This window comes from Chelonia mydas, chromosome 12, assembly GCF_015237465.2.
Source record: "Chelonia mydas isolate rCheMyd1 chromosome 12, rCheMyd1.pri.v2, whole genome shotgun sequence".
Taxonomy (NCBI): domain Eukaryota; kingdom Metazoa; phylum Chordata; order Testudines; family Cheloniidae; genus Chelonia; species Chelonia mydas.
Window position 1 is genome coordinate 6,746,646 of NC_051252.2, and position 18,589 is coordinate 6,765,234.

At 56.8% G+C, this 18,589-nt stretch overlaps 1 protein-coding gene across 1 annotated transcript in view; it reads left to right on the forward strand.

Moving 5' to 3' along the window:
• CCDC102A (coiled-coil domain containing 102A) overlaps nt 1-18,589 on the forward strand; it is a 51,178-nt gene that overhangs the window by 14,335 nt on the left and 18,254 nt on the right. The window contains exons 3-6 of the mRNA XM_037878048.2: nt 7,852-8,879; nt 14,375-14,592; nt 16,054-16,162; nt 16,842-16,958. Coding sequence (XP_037733976.1) covers nt 8,280-8,879; nt 14,375-14,592; nt 16,054-16,162; nt 16,842-16,958 — 1,044 coding nt within the window. The 5' untranslated portion in view covers nt 7,852-8,279. The remainder of the gene's footprint in view (nt 1-7,851; nt 8,880-14,374; nt 14,593-16,053; nt 16,163-16,841; nt 16,959-18,589) is intronic.

The following is an 18,589-nucleotide window of genomic DNA, read 5'->3' on the forward strand; positions in this document are numbered from 1 at the left end:
GGCCTTTCTGTGCCTCAGTTTCCCCCACTGTACAATTAGGATAATATGCCATAGACACACGCATGTTCCTCCTGCGCCCTCCATTGTTTGACTACAGTCCTAAGCATTAATCTACAGCAGATGCTCATCCCTTCATAGTGCATTACCGCAAACTCCCATCTGCTGCTGGCATGTTGGATTTAGTTAGCGAGCTGAATGTTTGCGCTGACGCAGGGCAGGAAACGGGATGTTTGATTTAAACCCCGTGTCCTCTCCCTGCACAAGCTGCACGGTATCTTCACGTCACCCTCGGCTGTCATTTCCCCCCTTCTGTGCCTCTATTTCCTCCCCATTACGATAGGGATCATAATGCCCAATGCATCAGCGGGTGGGGAAACTTGGTTCCTTATCGTCTGTAATGGGCTTTGCGCTCCTCAGGGTGGGATAGGGCTGTACATGTTTCCGAGATCATTATTTCCCGCTCCGTCATCAATCACAGAGCAGGCCCCAGGAGACCGAACTCCTGGGTTCTCTTCCTAGTTTGGGGGATGTGTGAGGCTCTTGGCCTACATTCTGTGAGATGCACACAGACGCTGCAGTGACAGGTGCCATATGTGATCATAGCTCCTGGCTCTGCCACTCACCTGCTGTGTTGTCCAGGGCAAATCATCCTCACCCTCTGCTTCCCCAGCTGTAGAATAGGGATAAAGTTGCAGCATCAGCTTGTGTGAGCTACCTGGGCAACACCAAGGATGATGGGGCAATCCAGAGATCCGATAATTAGGAAGCGCTAGGCAGATAATCTCCCTAGACCTTGTGGGGCTTGGTGACCTTAGCTGTCCCGCAGGGGATGTGCAAAGCGCTTTGAGATCCTTGAATGAAAAGGCGAGAGCCAGGCAGTGTACCTGTTATAAATAAGGAAAAGCCTTATCCTTGTGCCCCTGCCTTTGGGCTTTCATCCCGTTCTCCCACTGAAGGCAAAAGCCCCATTGATCTCAGGGGGAGCAGGACAGGACCTTGGGGGAGAAGCTGAGCAGAGACCCCCCAAGCTCATTGCACGAGTCATACGTGAGGGCATAGAGTTAGTTTGGGGACGGTTGCTGTGGGAGTGGCCAGATGCCCAGCTTTAATGGGGTGGGGAGAGCGGGGGTCAGAGGTTGGGAGAGTTTATCTGGGTTTGTTCTTTGGATAAAGGCAGACAGTGCTGTGACAGCTGTTCCGGAGAGCTGGGGAGAGGGAGGAGTTAATGAATTAATTAGTAACTTACTGAAGCGTTTGAAGTGGGTGAGAAGGGGAGAGGGGGTAGGCTGGAGCAGAGCTCCTGCAGGTAAGTTGCGGGTTCCTCTCCCTGGGCGAGGCACTGCGGCCAGCATTTGGGGTGTCCTGCGGGTGGTGTCTCACCCCTCAAACAGCTCGCCAGCCTCTGGCCCGGGACTGGGACCGGCTCTGTGGTGTGGGCACAGCCAGGTGCTCGGTGCGTCTGGCCGCTGGGCTGGCAGGGGAGTGTGGCCCACTCTGCCTAGGGATCACAGAGATCGGAGGGCCTGCCAGGGGCAGCGCGGGAGGGAGGTGGAGACGGATGAACCTTTGGTTGTTCTGAGCATCACTGTAACCGCCAGCTAGAGCAGCTTGAGGCATGTCAGCAATAGCCTGGTGTGTAAACGCTTGGTGAGGGATCCACACTGGAGCACCAGTATCCAGCTGCTGCGAGCAGGCGTATCCATCCCCTGGGCCGCTAGTGGCAGGATTCGCACTCAGCCCCCGAGTCTGGATCTAGCGTCTGGATCCGTGTGCCCAACATCTGAGCGTAGAAGATCCACTCATGCCAGAAGTCGCTCTCCCAGCCTCTGAACCCACAGGCTAGTAAGCCCAGATTGGCTCCCCTCGGCATTCCCTGCGTGAGTGCCCTGGCGAGCCGCGTTCCCTGCTCTGGGGAGATCCCTGGCTTTGATGTTCCTCGGGCACATTCCTGTTAGGGAGAATATGGCTTCATTTTTTACTGCAATTCCCTCCGCAGCCCTCCACTCTCTGAATGAGGCCTATTCACCCTCCGGCTGCCCCTTCCTTGCTGTATTACCTGTAGTGATTTATGCCCTCAGACTTAACAAGTGCACCCTTCCCTAGCAGCCCCTCCCATGGCATCCTGGGGGCGGTGGAAGACAGGGAGGGGGAGAGAGGGTGTGGGGGGCAGGGTGAAAGCCACATAGAAGAGCCTGGTTCAGCTGAAATCTGTAAAAGAACTTTATGGCCAAGGTGTGAGCAAAGAGATGGTGAAAGTAGAAGGGGGCGGGGAAGGGGGCTCAGATGCCATGGTGATGGGGCAGTATGCAGAATAGAAGGGGGCGAGAGAGGGGAATAGAGGGGAAGAGCAAACTGGGGAGAAAGGGAGGGAGGTAAAGGAAAGAAGATGCTGGGGAAAGCCGATGGTCGTTAGTCATCTGGCGCCGGAACTGGATGCTGCAGGTAAGGGAGCACAGACGTACAACACAGACCATCCGCATCAACCCTCAGGTGGTGTGAACCTGTTGACTTCGCTTCCCTCTGTAGACTTCACTGGGGCCAATCCAATTTACACTGGCTGAGGATCTGGCCTGTTCCTGCTGGCCTTGGGATGGAGGCACGAAGTCGAGCATGGGAGAAGGAGACTCTGGGAGCAGCGAGGAGAGGGGCGCGGCTGGGGCCTAGGGCGTGGGAGGTGACAAAGGGGGACCTGAGACAAGAGCCCTGAAGCCTTTCCAAGGCGCAGGAAGAGGAAGGGAAGCCAGTGCAGAGATTCCCCAGGCTGACCTGGGGAAAGCGGATCTGGTCAGCCGTGGTTTGGACAGATCGCCGGGAGCCAGGGCGGGTGGAGAGGAAGAAGCGGTTGTGCTGGAGGTGAGGTGCTGCCAGGGCATGGAGACAAGTTGTGGAGGTGGGGCTAGCAAAGGAGTGAGTTAGTGTCGAGGGAAATGCCATGGACGCCCATTGCAGTCAATGGCAAGATTCCCACCGACTCCCTTGGGGCCAGGATTTGGCCCAGAAGATGCTGTAGGACAAGCTGAGGGCATGTGCACAGCCAGCCTCCTGTGACCAGAGGGACCCTGGCGGATGGAGCCGGGCTGCGATGCTCTGACTCTGCCTGTCCTCGTGTTGCTGCAGCAATGGCCCGGTGGCCTGTGCCGCGAGCTACGGGGAAGGGTGAGGAGCCAGGGACTCTGCAGCAAACTCCAGCGTGTTGGTCTCCGGGCCTGGCTGTAAACGCGAAGCAAGATTCCTGAGGGCAGCGGGAAGCAACTGTGGTTTTCTCAGCCCGGGGAAGTAGGGGTGAGGAGCCAGTGGAAGTGGCTTCAAGGATCAGAGAGGGGTCATGTGCCCGGAGCTGCAGCCAAGTTCAATGGCGATTGTCTCTGGCTGGCTAGGAGTCTGGAACTGCTCCTTGCTTCTGTCTGGCACCTGGAGACTAGGCCCCGGTCATGTGCTCTGCCTGGGGATGTGCCTCGAAGCCACTCGAGCTAGCGCAGAGCGCCGCTGCCCACGTGGGAAGCACTGTCCTGCTGCAAGCACGTAGACCAGTGCTCTGTGACCTGCTCTGGCTGTTGGCTTCTGGGTGGCTTCAAGATGTTGGCTCCGACCTGTAGAGCGCTGAGAGGCTTAGGTCTCCCTGCTTGAGAGGCTGCCCGTTACCCCAGCACGCTGAGATCAGCTGGGGTGCCGACACTAGGATTCTCCATGAAGACCCCTTCCCTTTGGAACGCTCTCCCCTCCCCTGCTTCCGGTCTGGAAGAGCCCGGTCCTGGTGGCCTGGAGGGTCTTTGGGTCACAAAGTGCTGTCCAGGGAGGGCAAGGAGCTTCCTCTGCTCCCTTCAGCTGCCCTTACGGTGTGTGGGGTTGCTGCTGGATTTCCTCAATGGCATGTGTAACTGGAGGCTGGGGGGGGGGCCTGGAATATAAGGGAGGCTGCCCTGGGGGTTTGAGAGAGCTACATAAATACTACATCTCTCTTAGTGCCCAGGGCGGGTGAGCCTGGATCCCTCCCCTCACCTGAATGGCACAGAAGCTTGCTCCTGGCCATCTCTTCTCAGCCAGGGGGATGGTTGTGCTGGACTGGGGCCTAGAGGGGCAGCGGTGGGGGTTACGGGAAGAGCAGAGAGCGTGTGGCCCCGGGGGCTCTGAGGACTCTGCTCCCTCTAAAGGGTGGGCCAGAGCTGGGGTGCTGTGGAGACGGAGCTCTCCGGCCTAAGGGCACTGTGGTGGGGGGCAGCGCTTGGCATTGCTGAACAGTGACTTTCTTGGGGTCCCATCCTGTGCTGTTCGGCTGGCACATTGGGGCGGGGGACATAGTAAAGGGATCAAATATGGCTAATGGGTGGCATCCTCAGGGCTTGGCCAAGGGCTCAGCGGGATGGGTGGCCATCCCACATGGACCACACTTCTTGGGGTTTGCTGGGGAGTCGCACAGAGTGGAGAACTGGGCGTGAGGAGCAGCATGAGGGTGCACTCGTTGCAGGAAGGGCAGGTTTGCGCAACAGCTGTGCCCCCCATGAGGAATCTGGGTGGGGGCAGCGCACTGTGATGGAGCCATGAGGAGAGACCCAAGTTCTCTGGAGCAGGCTGCTGGGTTTTCCCATGGCGGCCCCAGCTTTTCAGTGGGTGAGCTGGGTGGAGCGGTCCGGGTGAAGGGCACTTATTGGCTGGGGATGAGCAGGCCGAGCAGGGGTGAGGCCCATTGACTGTTGTAGTGGGAATTAGTATCCTTGTTTCCCTTCATAGCGGGCTCACAAAGCCACCACGATCCCCATCACTTACCCCTAGGTTTGCAGTGCAGAAATGGCCCCCTCGGGCGGGTGAGGATGCCCTGCACGAGAGCAGTCGCTCAGCACACAGGTGGCTTCTCCACAGGCAGACCCCAGCCTCCCCATCGCAGCAGGACACCCCCTAAGGAGACACCCTTCCACAACTCTCCGGTGGGCACAAACTTGTGATCACGCTCCGGTGACCTTCCTGCTGCACCGGCGCATTGCAAAGGGATCGTGGCGCCCTGCGCTGTCGCTGGATGGCCCTGGGGTGGGACGGTTTATGGCCTCTGGGCCCTTTGAAGCCATGAGCTTTTCAACTTACACCTGGGCAGCCACCAGAGATGGGGAGCAGGAGCCGCGATATGACATCTTGGTAAAGGGGTGCAGGCCTACGCCAGAGCGACTGCGGTGCAGCATCAGTTTTGGGAGCGAGCCCAAGTCCTGCTGTGGGACGGGGGCTGGCGCGAAGAGCTCCTGTCCCTGCGGTGCCAGCACTACTCCGGGGCACGGTACAATGCCACCCCCAGGGAAAAGGGGGCTGCTTTCATCCGTGGCCTGGTTACAGTGAAACAGAGCAATGCCAGATGTCGGCTGGGGTCAGCTGGGAGAGGTGAAGAGGGAGGGAAGGCGAGAGAGTTCATGATCAGCGCCCTGGCTGAGCCCCACCGTCCCCTGCCCTGCCTCACTCATGCAATTTGAACTGCGTCCCCCCACACCAGGTCAGGGGAGATTCCGGCATTTGGCTGGAGTGATGCTTCCAAACTGGCCGTGAATCCAGCCTCCCTCCCCCACTCCCATTTCCAAAGGCCCCTCCGTTCGCTGTGGTTAGCCTCTCCCCCTTCCCCATCACACGTGCATACACGCACCGGTCCTGGAGCCCAGCCACAGAGAGAGAGAGAAGCACAGATCTCTGCTTGGCTAGGGCCCCCTGTAGCAATCCACTTTCCAGCATGTTAGCTAGGCTTTCACCCCCAGATGGGCTAGGCTACCCAACCCTCCAGAGACACGTCACGGCCAGCCAGCTGCAGCCCACCTTGCCTTAAAGAGCAAGGTCTCTGTCCCTGCCTCAGCCCTGCCAGCAGAGATGCTATACGGCTGCCTCTAATGACAGGCTTGCTAGACCCAAATTGCACCTTGGCGTTGCCAATTCATCCTGTATATGTGTGCTTCTCTCGCTTGCTCTATTTATATCCGTCTGCCTTCGCTCGCCCAACCCGCTGTGTGTGTGTGTGTGTGTGTGTGCGTGTGTGTGGGCGCGTGCGCTGAGAATTCTTCGCCGAAGTGCTCCTTTCCCTGCGCCCCCTGGAGCTCGATCCAGCTCCCGGCCTGGGCCCCCAGGCCTGGCTGCACAGTGGAATGCAGTACGACTCCACTGGAACACACGTGCCGCTGGAAGCTCTGCGAAGGCGTTTCTAAGAAACATTTGCAGCTCGGTGGCCAAGCTCTGGCAGATGGGTGCAAACTGTGAGATTCCAGCTAGGGTCAGAAAAGGGACTGTGCAGAAAAGACACCTCTTTACGCAGCAGCTTAACAAGAAGGAGGCCAAGAGGCGACTTGATGATGATCTATAAAAATCTATGGTATTAGGGAGCAGATAAAGGCAAAACACGATCCCGCGGCTGGAAGAGAGACAAATTCAAATTGGAAATCTTTTGCAATGTAGTGGGAGAGCTTGCCAAGGGATGGGGCAGATGCTCCATCACTTGAGTCTTTAAATCAAGGTGGGATGCTTTTCGACAAGACATGTTCTAGCTTAACCACAAGTTGCTGGAGAGAAGAATAATTCCCTCCATTGCAGGAATCGCTGGGGGAAATTCTCTGGCCTGTGTAATGCAGGAGGTCAGACTAGAATAGATCATCAAAATGATCCCTTCCCGCCTTGATCATCTCCCTTTGTGTCTACTCTATTGACATAAACTTTTACTCTTCTTAGCCTGGGAAGGTGAGTAAGGTTCTATTCTGGTTTGCACATCAGTAGAATTGCAGGCTCAGTTCTGACTGGAGAATCTTTACTGTTGATGGTGGAAGGGGTAGAAAGGAGATAGCTGGGTGACCAGATTCCAGGCAGAGTGGGCAGGGTTGGCACATTTTAACATGTACACTGGAAATTACTGAGAGAGCAAATGTTAATACTGTCACGTTGTCCTGTATAGAATCATAGAAACATAGGGTGAAGAGCCTTCAAGAGGTCATCTAGGCCAGCCCCCAGGGCTGAAGCAGCATAAAGTTTACCTAGACCATGGTATCATCCCTGTGGAAATCCCTGCAGGAGACCTTTGGGGTGAAGAGTGTGAGACAAAACCAAATTCCATTCCATACTATTAGAACCCCAGGAGAGTTTAGATCAACGCGTTCACCAGGGGGCTCCCAATTTGGGGGGCCTCTCTTCGGTATCCAGCTGGAGACCCCTGGGGGCTGGTGTTCAGCGGAGCTGAGTCCCCACAACTCCCACTGGCTTCCACCAGAGTTGTGGTTGCTCAGAACCTCCTGGCAACGATGCCCTAGTTATCTCATTTTGGATATCCAAATTTAGTAGCCGCTTGAAAATGTGGTTTTCAAATATGACCAGCAATCAGGGATGCCCTGTTTGAGATTCCCAAAAGGGGCATAATTTCAGAAAGGGCCGAGCACCCACTCTCTGGAAATCAGCCTCCTTCAAGATGTCTCAAGTTGGGCCTCCAAAAACCTGAGGCAACCAGAATCACCAGTTACTTCTGGCCTGGGGTCTTAGTGAACAGCTAGCCGGGATCAGAACTGAAGCAGTGACTAGTTGCTGATTTAGTTGGGGACTGGTCCTGCTCTGAGTCGGGGGTTGGACTAGATGCCTCCTGAGGTCCCTTCCAACCCTAATAATACAGAAGCAGCAAAGCACCAGTGTGTCCCTTCCCAGTTGTCCTCTCTTCCATGATGCCCAGTTTGGTGCTAGGTGGCGTCTTGCCCTTCCCCTCAATAGGCCCCCACTTCAGTCAATCCAAAGCTAGGCATCGGGGATGTTGCTTCCGGAGCTTGAGGTGTGAGATGAGAAGTGCAGAGTCCTGGGTTGGGTTGAGGAACAAGCAGCTGTTTGTACGTCTCATCTTTCTCCTCCTCCTTTCAGGGCTCCAGGATCATCTCGTCGCCTGAGAAACTAGCTCAGCAAGAAAAGTGTCTCCCACGCAAGAAAGCAAGAGCATGACGGGCCTCAGCTGCCTCTCAGTGAGGAGATAGCAGGCCGTTTCCCTTCCGCTGGGGTGCCGTCTGCTGTGCCTCTCAGGGGCTAGGCAGCAGAGGCTGGATCATGTCTGCCCTTCTTCGTCTGAGGCACCTTTTGGAGGGGGTCTGGCTGCTCAGCCCATCATGCCTGGCCTGTTTCTGACCTGGGATAGATAGGGCTCCCCTTGATCCAACGCTGTAACTGCTCCCCATTGCATGTCTGTGCACAGCGAGTCTGGGTCCAGCATTCCCCACCGCTTGCCCAGCGGCAGTAGATGAGAGAGAATTTGCTGTAACCCAAAATCTGAGAGGTGGGCTTGCCCCTAGGCCGCCATGAGTCAAAGCACCAGCTCGCGCCTGGCAGACTCCCCTCAGCTCTCCAGAGCCAGCCTCCTCAACATCCTCGGCAGCCCCCAGCCCGAGACGATGAGCCTGCAGGACTCCATGCCCCCCACCCCGAAGAGTGGCACGCCCTCGCCGGGGCCGCCCCAGCTCCCCCTGCTGGGCGCCGTGTGTCTGGATGGGGACTGGGAGAGCCGGGAGGAGCTCCGGCTGCGGGAGCTGGAGGAGGCGCGGGCCCGGGCGGCCCAGATGGAGAAGACCATGCGCTGGTGGTCGGACTGCACCGCCAACTGGCGGGAGAAGTGGAGCAAGGTGCGGGCGGAGCGCAACAAGGCCCGGGAGGAGGTGCGCCAGCTGCGGCAGAAGCTGGAGACCCTGACCAAGGAGCTGACCAGCCTCAAGCGGGAGCGGCAGGAGGTGCTGAACGAGAACGAGCAGCTCGGCAAGGAGGTGGCGCGGCTGAAAGGGGAGGGCGAGGAGGAGCGGGAGAAGGAGCTGGACAACAGGGTGGCCTCAGAGAAGGAGAACGAGGGCTCCCAGGAACAGGAACCCGTGCGGGATGTGGGCTCCGATAAGCTGAGTAAAAACAAGGTGAGGGGGGAGAAGGGAACAGGTTTCCATCACCCCCCAACGCATGCAGGGCACCTTCATGTGCAAATGGATGTGCTCGCAGGTTGACCCGGCATGATCCAGTGGACAAGGCACTGGACTGGGAACCAGAGCTCTGTTGTGGGCTCAGGCCCTGGCCAGCTGGGTGGTCTTGGACAAGTCCGTGCCATACTCTGTGCCTCAGTTTCCCCATCTGTGACTAGGAGGGTCTGTATGATCAGCCTGTGGGTAAAGCACCCTGAGATCTGTGGACAGAGCCGTGTACAAGCTTTGCCTTGCCAGCGATGGGGGTGTGGAACACAGCATCACCAGTTAGTTAACCAGCCCCTTCTCCTTGGCTACTAACCCCCCGCCCCCAAAACAGCTTCCACAGGCCTTCAGAGTGACGTTCGCTCTCAGAACCGGGCATGTTTGTTTTCAAAGCAGGCTAGACTCATGCGCGCCCTGGTGGTTCTGTCCCCTGTTTCCCCTCCCAGTCTCCCCCTTGCTCAGCCCTGTGCTAGGACCCTCTCCTCCCTGGCTAGCTGGGGGGCTCTGGGGTGGGACCAGCAGGGATTTTACAAGCTGTAACATTTCCAGTTGAGGAGCAAATGTATTTGCATTGTGGTCATCAGGGACCAGCCCTGTCCCTGCTAGAGGAGCCGGTGGTTTGGTGTCTGTGCCCCACATCTATGCTAAGAAGACCCACCTGAGATTCTCCTCTCTATCCAGCTGGCCAGAGAGACCAAATTCAGGATCCTCGCTGGCTGGGGATTAACCTGAGTCCACTCACACGTGGCGAGGAAATCTGTGTTGGGCTAGGTCTCCTAGTGGTTTTACCCAGAGCCTGCTCCAGGTTCGTCTGCACCACGGCAGGTGTACCTAGCATTTTCCATAGCACCTGGCACCATGCTGTCTCAGCCCTGAAACATAAACCCCATTCCAGGTGGGGGTAGAAATGAAGTTCTCCCAGAGGCAATGCTGTGCCCCGAGTCCCTTCCGAAATGAGCAAGAACTCCAGTCCGGGTTTTCCTTCTGCCAGGGGCTGTATCGCTGAGCCAGTCCCCAGGGGTGGGGGGGGGCAGACATCTGATCCAAACTATCCCCCTTCATCCACATAACCCACTGGCCCATAAGGGAGGCCACTCCAAGCTGGAGGCTGACACAAACGGCCACAGTGTCTTGAGATCTGGAAGGGCAGCCAGAGGAGAAACCCCAGGCTGGAGTTTTGTGCCTCTGCAAAACAGATCCTGGCTGTTCTTCTCTTCCACCCTTGGGCAGACAGAGAGCACGTGGCCAGTTAGGGGCAGGACAGCTCAGCATGCTCCCTTGCTTTGAGTTTAGATTAATCCCACCATCCTGCTTAGTCTACCAGACACCACCCCCCCCCCGCCTCCCCGCCCACCCCGGTTCCTTCCTCCTCCAGAGACCAGGGAGGGATCTACAAAAATGGATCAGGTCAGCTGTCCAGCTGTGTGTCCTGCTTGTCAGATTGCTGTCTCCTCTTTTGTGCTGGAGCCTCGGGGTGTGATACTGATACCGGATGGCAAATCTCCAGTTGCTGTCCCCTGCCATGAATGCGTGGGTTGCCGGGTTTCATCTGCCAACGTTTGGAAGCTATTCATAGTGGTATCCGGGGTAAAAAACAAAGTCATTACCACTCCCCTGAAATGCACTCAGTTGGGATTGTTTCCTGCAGGAGCAGAGTGAAAAATAATAGATATTTTGCTCAAGAAAATTAATAGGGATTGTCCCTCTTCAAAGGGCCAGATGGCCTGGATCAAAAGAGATGCACTTGCAGGGTGCTGTGAATTAGACGCAAAGGCCTGTTTGAATGGATCGTTGAGCTGATGATTGCACAGCCGCAAAAATCAACATTCAACGATACAGTTCCCACAGCAACTGTAACTTGCCCCGGCGTTCCCCCTCCAATTCTGTATGGGGTGAGGTGTTCATTTGAATGCCTTTCTGGATCTGAGTGATGTGACAAGAAATGCAAAGGGTGTGGCGACCGTAACTTAGAATCGCCCGACACCTGGGTATGTAAAATCGCAAGCGTGACGTGTGGTTAACGTAGGTTTTTGCATTTAATTTCCTTATGTTCAAACAGTGTGAAGCCAATACGTTGATTGGACTCTGTACAGTCAAACAGTGCAGGATCCAAAAAAATGCATTTTAGGCAACGTGGCCTAGTGCAGTGGTTTTCAAATTGCGGGTCGTGACCCAGAACTGGGTCACAGAATGGAAGGCACTGGGTCACGGCGGCTCTGGGCAGCAACACCGACCGGGCCGTTAAAAGTCCCGGCGGGGGTGCTGCCCGGCGAAGGCAGGCTAGTCCCTGCCTGTTCTGACACCGCGCTGCGCCCTGGAAGTGGCCAGCAGCAGATCTGGCTCCTAGGTGGTGGGGCCAGAGGGCTCCGCGCGCTGCCCCCGCCCTGAGCACCGGCTCTGCACTCCTAGGAGCTGGGAGGTGGGCGGATGCAGTGCCTGCGGGCGAGAGCCGCACAGAGCTGCTTGCGTGCCTCCGCCTAGGAGCCGGACCTGCTGCTGGCCGCTTCCAGGGCACAGAGCAGTCCGCGGTGCCAGGACAGGTGGGAAGCCTGCCTCTGCTCCCCAGCTGCGCCACTGACTGGGAGCCGCCAGAGGTAACCCCGTGCCCCCAACCCTGTGCCCCAATCCCCTGCCCCAGACCTGAGACTCTCCCCTCAAATCCAGAGCCCTTTCCTGCACCCGAAACCCCTCATCCCCAGCCCCACCCCAGAGCCTGCACGCCCAGCCCAGAGCCCTGACCCCTTCCGCACCCTGACCCCCTGCCCCAGCTCCATTGGGTCGCGGGCATCAACAATTTTCTTCAACTGGGTCGCCAGAAATTTTTTTTGAAAACTACTAGCCCTAGGGGTTAGAGCACTGGGCTGGGACTCAGGAGACCAGGGTTCTACTCTCTGCTTGGCCACTTCGGGCAAGTCATTTCCCCTTCCTGTGCCCCAGTTTTCCCAGCTGTAAAATGGGGATAATGAAACTAACCTCCTTTGTAAAGCACTTGGAGCTCTACTGACAAAAAGCACTGCAGACGGGCTTAGGCGGGGCTGGCGTCGTTAAAGAAATGCCCGTGTTTGGGCACGTTCCATTCGGGTTTCCCAGGCGCTGGGGCTGTGAGCTCAAAGAGCAGGGGTGCTCCATAGAGTGTGCAGGGCTGGAGGCCAGCGGAGTGGCTGCCAGAGCTGCTTGGGTGTCTATCATGCCCCCAGGAAAGGAATGGATGGTGCCTGCAGCCTGGGGCCCTTCCGATGCCATTATTAAGATGGGTTGAGGCGAGATTCAAGGGGGACTTTAGAATAGGGGCGGCTTGCGAGGAGAAGCTGGTACAAGACCTCAGACTAGATGATCATAAACTGTCCCTTCTGAGGCTGGGGACAGGGGAATGTAGGGCCAGGAGGGAGGCTCGGGGTGCAGGGAAGCGGGGGAGGCAGGGGGTGGGGTGGGAAGGCAAGGAGGAAGGCTGAGAAGGATGTGGGGGGCAGAAGGGAGGTTGGGGGGGTTGCGGAGGATTGGGGTGGGAGACGGAGGAGATAAGATGGCCACTCCCCCAGGCTGGGGGGAGCAGTGGGGAAGGGGCGTCCCTTCGAGCAGCCAGGGGAAGACAGTGTTCCAGGATTACAAGTGCTCAAAAAATAAATGTTGAGAGTTTGGTGCCCTGCAGCGGGAGCTGTTGTGAAGGCACAAGAAGCTCCTCTGATTTTCAGGGCTCGGGGCTGAGGACACAGACCTGCCCTGCAGCTGAGCCCAGTCTTCGTGCATGACCCCAAAGCAGAGAGAGGGTCCTGGGGCAGCAGGAGGCAGTCGAGGAGGGCATGGGGGGAAAAGCTGCTGTTGGACCCAGGGGCCTGGTCCCCATCATAGCACGTCCCTGGCTCCCGCTGCCTTGGGATGTCTCAACTTGGGATCTGGGCAGAGGAGAAACATGGGGGGCAGGAGAGAGGGGGAGACAGGGAGTTGGTGCTGCTGGGTCTGGGGAAGGGGACAAGCCATGGGGGAGTCAGGACAGTAATAGGAAACGGATGGCAGTTCCCCTAGCTCGGGTGAGGAGAGGGTAAGTGAGCAGGCAGGGAGAGGTGTGAATTGTGCGTTGACTTCTCAGTCTGATATTAGCTGACACACGTAGCCGGCGGAGTAGAGGGGAATTAAACAGTCAAAAGACAGCCTGAAGAAACATGGTTTGATGATAATATAAAAGTCTAATGATTTGTGGGGCCAATCTCAGGATTCGGGGGGATCTGACTCCTGGGTTTTGTTCCCTTGAGATTGGCAACTATCGTATTCGTATCGTACGTATCGTATCGTACGAGATATTCGTAATTTATTACTGAGCAGCTCCACATCCGACCCAGCCTGCTCTCTTAAACGCACCCTGTGGAGTTTGTTCCCGTGATAAACCAATAGAAGCCAGAAGGTTCAAGCTGACATCGGCGTGTCCACACACACAGCTGCCCCGTTTTAACAACATATAAAATCACCCCTTGGGTATCTCGGGACAGCTTTGTGCGTAGACCAGGCCTTTGCCCCTTAGCTGAAGGCTATATGCATGCCACGTCTGAAGTATTCGTTCCAAACCTTGTGGGTTACCCGAGCACAGAAAATGCTTCTGAGATGTTTCTTGATTGCTGAAGAACTCTCATGTTTCATGGTCAGATACTTAAAAAACTATTTTTTTAATCTTTCTAAGAAGAAAAGAAGTCCATCTCGGGGCAGGGGAAGCATGACAAAATGTCAGCCCAAAAGACATTGGGGGGAGGTGGGGGGGAAAGGGTTATAGGCCACTACGTATAGCAGGCAAGGATGAAAGTGTATCCTCACCTACCCGTGGTGTGGCCCAGTTGCTGGAGTGTAGGAGTAGGAGCTGGAACTCCTGAGTGCTGACCCCCTCCTTGGACACTTGACTCCCTCATTGGCCTTGGGTAAGTCCCAGAGGTGACATCTCTGGGCCCCAGCTGTAAACCAGGGATGGGACTTACCTGGCCGGGGTGGTTGGGAGGATTCATGCTATCACTGGTGCTTTGAAGAAATGGAGCCAGATCCTCAGCTGGTGTAAACTGATGTCGCTCAGCTGACTTCAGTGGAGCTGCCCCCATTTCCACCTGCTGAGGATCTGGCCCCCAAAGCACTATTTATACCCCTGGTATTAGCACAGCCCACATGTCCCCCTGCAGCCTGGTGGCCATATTCCTTTGGCCTTGGGTTTCCTACACTGCAGGAGGCATTGACCCAGTTGAGCAAGGACCTTGGTAGGCCAATTCTTTCAGAAAAGGGGCTTGCCAGGGCCAGACCGGTAGGAGCTGGGCTAAGGTGGCCCGAGGAGACAGACTATTGGGGAGGTGGGAAGGAAGTGCCTGGGTGGCTGCGTCTATCGCAGGATCTATCCTGGATGTTTGAAAACCCGAATGGCTCGGGAGCGTGGTCGTGCTGTTGACGATCCTCCTTCTCCCTCCGCGTCGTTCCAGGAGTTCGAGCTGATGGAAAACCTCCTGAAGAGCAAACAGGACGGGCCCGAGTGCTGGGACCAGCGGAGCTCAGTCAGCATCCGGACGTCCTTCACCCGCCCGGAGAGGAACCGGCTGCTCTGGGAGGACATGAGCGTCATCGAGGAAGATGCCACCAAAGTGACTGCACTGAAGCTGAGGCTGGATGAGTCCCAGAAAGTGTTGCTCAAGGAGCGGGAGTGAGTGCTCCTCTTACATCACTTCCTGCCCGCTCACCCAGGGCAGGCCGGGGGGGCTCATATTTAGCCTTGGCAGCTAAGCGCTGGACTTGGAACCTGCCTCAGGTTCCCTACAGTTTGTGAACCTCTTGAGAGGATCTGAGTCCAGCTTCAAACCATCCCCACGTGGCCCGGCTGCCCAGTCCATGGTCTCAGCCTGAGATCAGGGGACGCTTGGTGCTTTCCAGAGTCTTGCTTTGAACTGGGGCAGCCATTTGCACCCAAAACGCAAAGGGTGTGAATCCACATGGGTCAACCCAAAGGGCAGGTTTGTGCAAACCAAACCCAGCATCGAAGCAGGCGTCTGGGAAAAATATTAACCCCGTCACCTGGACTGCAGTGCATTCAGTATGAGAGCGGTGGAAGCTCCCTAAAAGTGGGGTGGTCACCAGCGCCAGAACCGTGGCCCTGCCTGCCACCCTTTCTCCCCAAGGTCCTGCCCCCGCGCCACCCCTTCCCTTCACCCGAAGTCCCACCACCGCGCCGTCCCTTCCCTTCTCCCCGAGGTCCCGCCCACGCACCGTCCCTTCCCTTCTCCACGAGGCCCCACCACGGCACTGCCCCTTCCCTTCCCCACGAGGCCCCACCACCGCACTGCCCCTTCCCTTCCCCACGAGGCCCCACCACCGCACTGCCCCTTCCCTTCTCCCCGAGGTCCCACCCACGCACCGTCCCTTCCCTTCTCCCCGAGGTCCCGCCCACGCACCGTCCCTTCCCTTCTCCACGAGGCCCCACCACCACACTGCCCCTTCCCTTCCCCACGAGGCCCCACCACCGCACTGCCCCTTCCCTTCCCCACGAGGTCCCACCCATGCACCTGTCCCTTCCCTTCCCCATGAGGCCACGCCCCCACGCTTTCCCTTCCCCACGAGGCCCCGCCCCATGTCATCTCTTCCCCCGAAGCCTTGCTCCCGCCCCACCTCTTCCTTCCAAGACCCCGCCCCCTGCTCACTCCTCTCTGCTTAACCCCCCCGGCCCCTCCCCCCACCCGGTCACTCGTCCTCATGGCCCTCCCACCTGTCCGATGCCCCAGCTCATTTCAGAACACAAGTCCTCAGCTGCTCTCAAGCCACCTAGCTCCACTGAAGTCAATGGAGTTTGGCTGATTTATGCCAGCTGAGGATCTTACCTGAACGCTTTAAGGGCCAAAGGATTTCTCCAGCACTCAGCCCATGTAGCTGGAAGCTTTCTGGGGCCTGTGGGAGAAAATAGTCTCTCCCCCCCAAGTCACTGAGCAGCAGTGGAATCACCCCGTGGTGGCAAGCGCAGCCTTTCGTGGCCACCAGAGGCCAGAGCCGTGGTTTTAAGGTGTCCTCCAAAAGATGCCTCCCCTCCCCTCCAGGAATGGACTGGACACTCCCGCGGCTGGAGCCTGTCCTTGCCTCAGCCCTGCTAGAGCCCGCTCCCTGTTGTCTCTTCCAGGGACAAGCTGTCGCTCAGCAAGAACATCGAGAAGCTGGAGGGCGAGCTCAGCCAGTGGAAGATCAAGTACGAGGAGCTGAACAAAAACAAGCAGGAAGTGCTGAAGCAGGTGGGCGAGCTCGGCTCTGTGACCCTGGAGAGGAGCGGGGGGCCCCTTACGCCCCGAAGGGCGCTCGTGTGTAGCGATCGCACACAGGCCTGCCCAGTCGACGTGGCCGAAAACTCAGCGTGGGCTGCGAGGTGGGGGGGGGCTGTTTCCATCACACCCTTCATTCCGTCTTGCGTGCCCTGCGACCGTTAGTACTTGATATCCACTAGGGGGAGCCCCTGCTCCAGGAAAACCTCCTCGTGCTGCACGGATGCTCTACTCTAGTGAATTCTCACCATCAATCTGGCCAGGCATGTAGCCAGCCATGCCCATCGTGTCTGAGCTGCAAGGCACGGGGCAGGACAGACGGGGTTAGTGCAGTGGACGTTCCTTGCTGCCATGTGCAGTGACTCTGAGCCCAGTCTGAGGTGCCAATGACCAGCATACGCTATTTGCGCAAGGCCATGGCAGACGTGCGGGAGAGGGAGGGTTGCCAGCACGGGTTGTCGCATCACAGGTGGGTCCCGTTGAGAAGTGGATTTGAATGCCCTTGGGTACAACTAACCCCTTGCCCCCTTCAGGGTCTAAATCAGTCCCAAGCTGCTTCCTGTTTCCTGCTCTGTGTGAGCCCACGACTTGGTGCCAGCTTGGTTCACAGCCCGGGGGCTGTGGTGACCGCTCTGTGTCTGTCTCCCCACAGCTAAACATCCTGAAGGAGCTCCACCAGGATGAACTAGGGCGGATTTCGGAGGACCTGGAGGACGAGCTGGGGGCTCGCTCAAGCATGGACAAGAAGCTGGCGGAGCTGCGCACGGAGGTGAGAGCGAGCGGGGTGTGCGGGAGGAATGCAGCCTCTCCCAGATATGGCTGAGATTTTCAAAGCTTCCGGCCGGAAGATCTCTGGAAGCCCAGTTTGCAGGAAGATGAATGAGAATTGGGCATTGTGACGGGGTACCCGTGGCTCCCGTCTTCTTGGCTCTGCACAGAGCGCTCTGAGATCTTTCCTCATGCAGATACCACTGTGTCGTCTGTGTACACCAGGGGTGGCCAATCTGTGGTTCCGAAGCCACGTGCGGCTCCTCAGTGGTTAAGATCCCCACCCCCGCAAGCCTCCTCCACACCACAAAACAGCTGATCGCAGTGGGCAGGAGGGTTAGGTGCTGATCAGCGGCGCTGCTGGCAGGTGGGAGACACTGGGGGTGGGGGTGGGGGTAGCTGCTGGGGGGCTGCTGATGTATTACTGTGGCTCTTTGGCAATGTACATTGGTAAATTCTGGCTCCTTCTCAGGCTCCAGTTGGCCACCCCTGATTTACAGGGTCACACTCCACCACCTTGTACACACTAGTGCTGTCACAGTGTTATCTGGCTTTATTACCCCTTCTCCAAAGGGGGGGGATGAAAAGGTGTCTCTTCCCAGAGAACTCCCTTTTTTCAGGCCCTCCTAGCCATTCCCTCTCTTGTGCTTCTCCCCACTTGCACTTTCTTCCTGTGCTCTTTTTATCCAGTCTCCTTGTTAAGGGGCTAATTAGCTCACTAGCTACCTAGCCGCAATTTGATCTGGTAATCAGGAACTCCTCTCCTTAATCTTTCCCTCCCGAGGTCCTCATTGGTTAAACAGTGGCCAGAGTGCTGGTTCAGTTGCTCATTCCCAGCACTTTGTCACAGGCAGCCACATCCCTTAGGCGGCTGTGACGGGTTCCCCCCGGGGTGCCACCTGGAAGTGGGGTACCACTGAGCCCCCCGACCCACCAGCCTGGGCTCCCTATACACTGTACTGTGGCGGCAAACCTGCCAAGCCCTTTTCCAGGCTTCAGACTGCACTTTACCAGCACACATGCAGGTAGGAACATACCAGTTGCAGCCACACACACAGATGCTGAGATCCGCTCTGCATGGGAAGGCTCAGCTAAAGAACTGCCCAGTTACTCAAGTGCACACCCCCCTTTGAAAGGTAAACCCAAAATTATACTGTCTTGTGCTGCAGAGAGAACTGGACAGCACAAGCTCATGAAATTCACCCCCTCAGTGTGGAGAGGGATATACACAGCTTTCTGCCCCAAGTTATGATTTCCACACACTGGTTTTAGACAAAATAAAAACAAGTTTATTAACTATAAAAGATCAGTGTTAAGTGATTATAAGGGATAGCAAACAGATCAAAGCAGATTACCTAGCAAATAAAACAAAAACGCAATCTAAGATTAACATACTCAAGAAATTGAATATGAGTAGCAAATTCCCACCCTAATTGTTCATTTAGGCAGTTTGCAGAGATTCTTGAGGGCAAGCTTCACTTGCTTGCGCTTAAAACCCCGGGTATTCCTTTCACAGTCTAGAATTCCCTCTAGCCTGGGTTCAACACTTCTCCTCCAGTTCAGTCCTTGTTTCTCAGGTTTTTCCAGCAGTCATCTTGGACAGGGGGTCAGTGAAGGAGAACCACAATGATG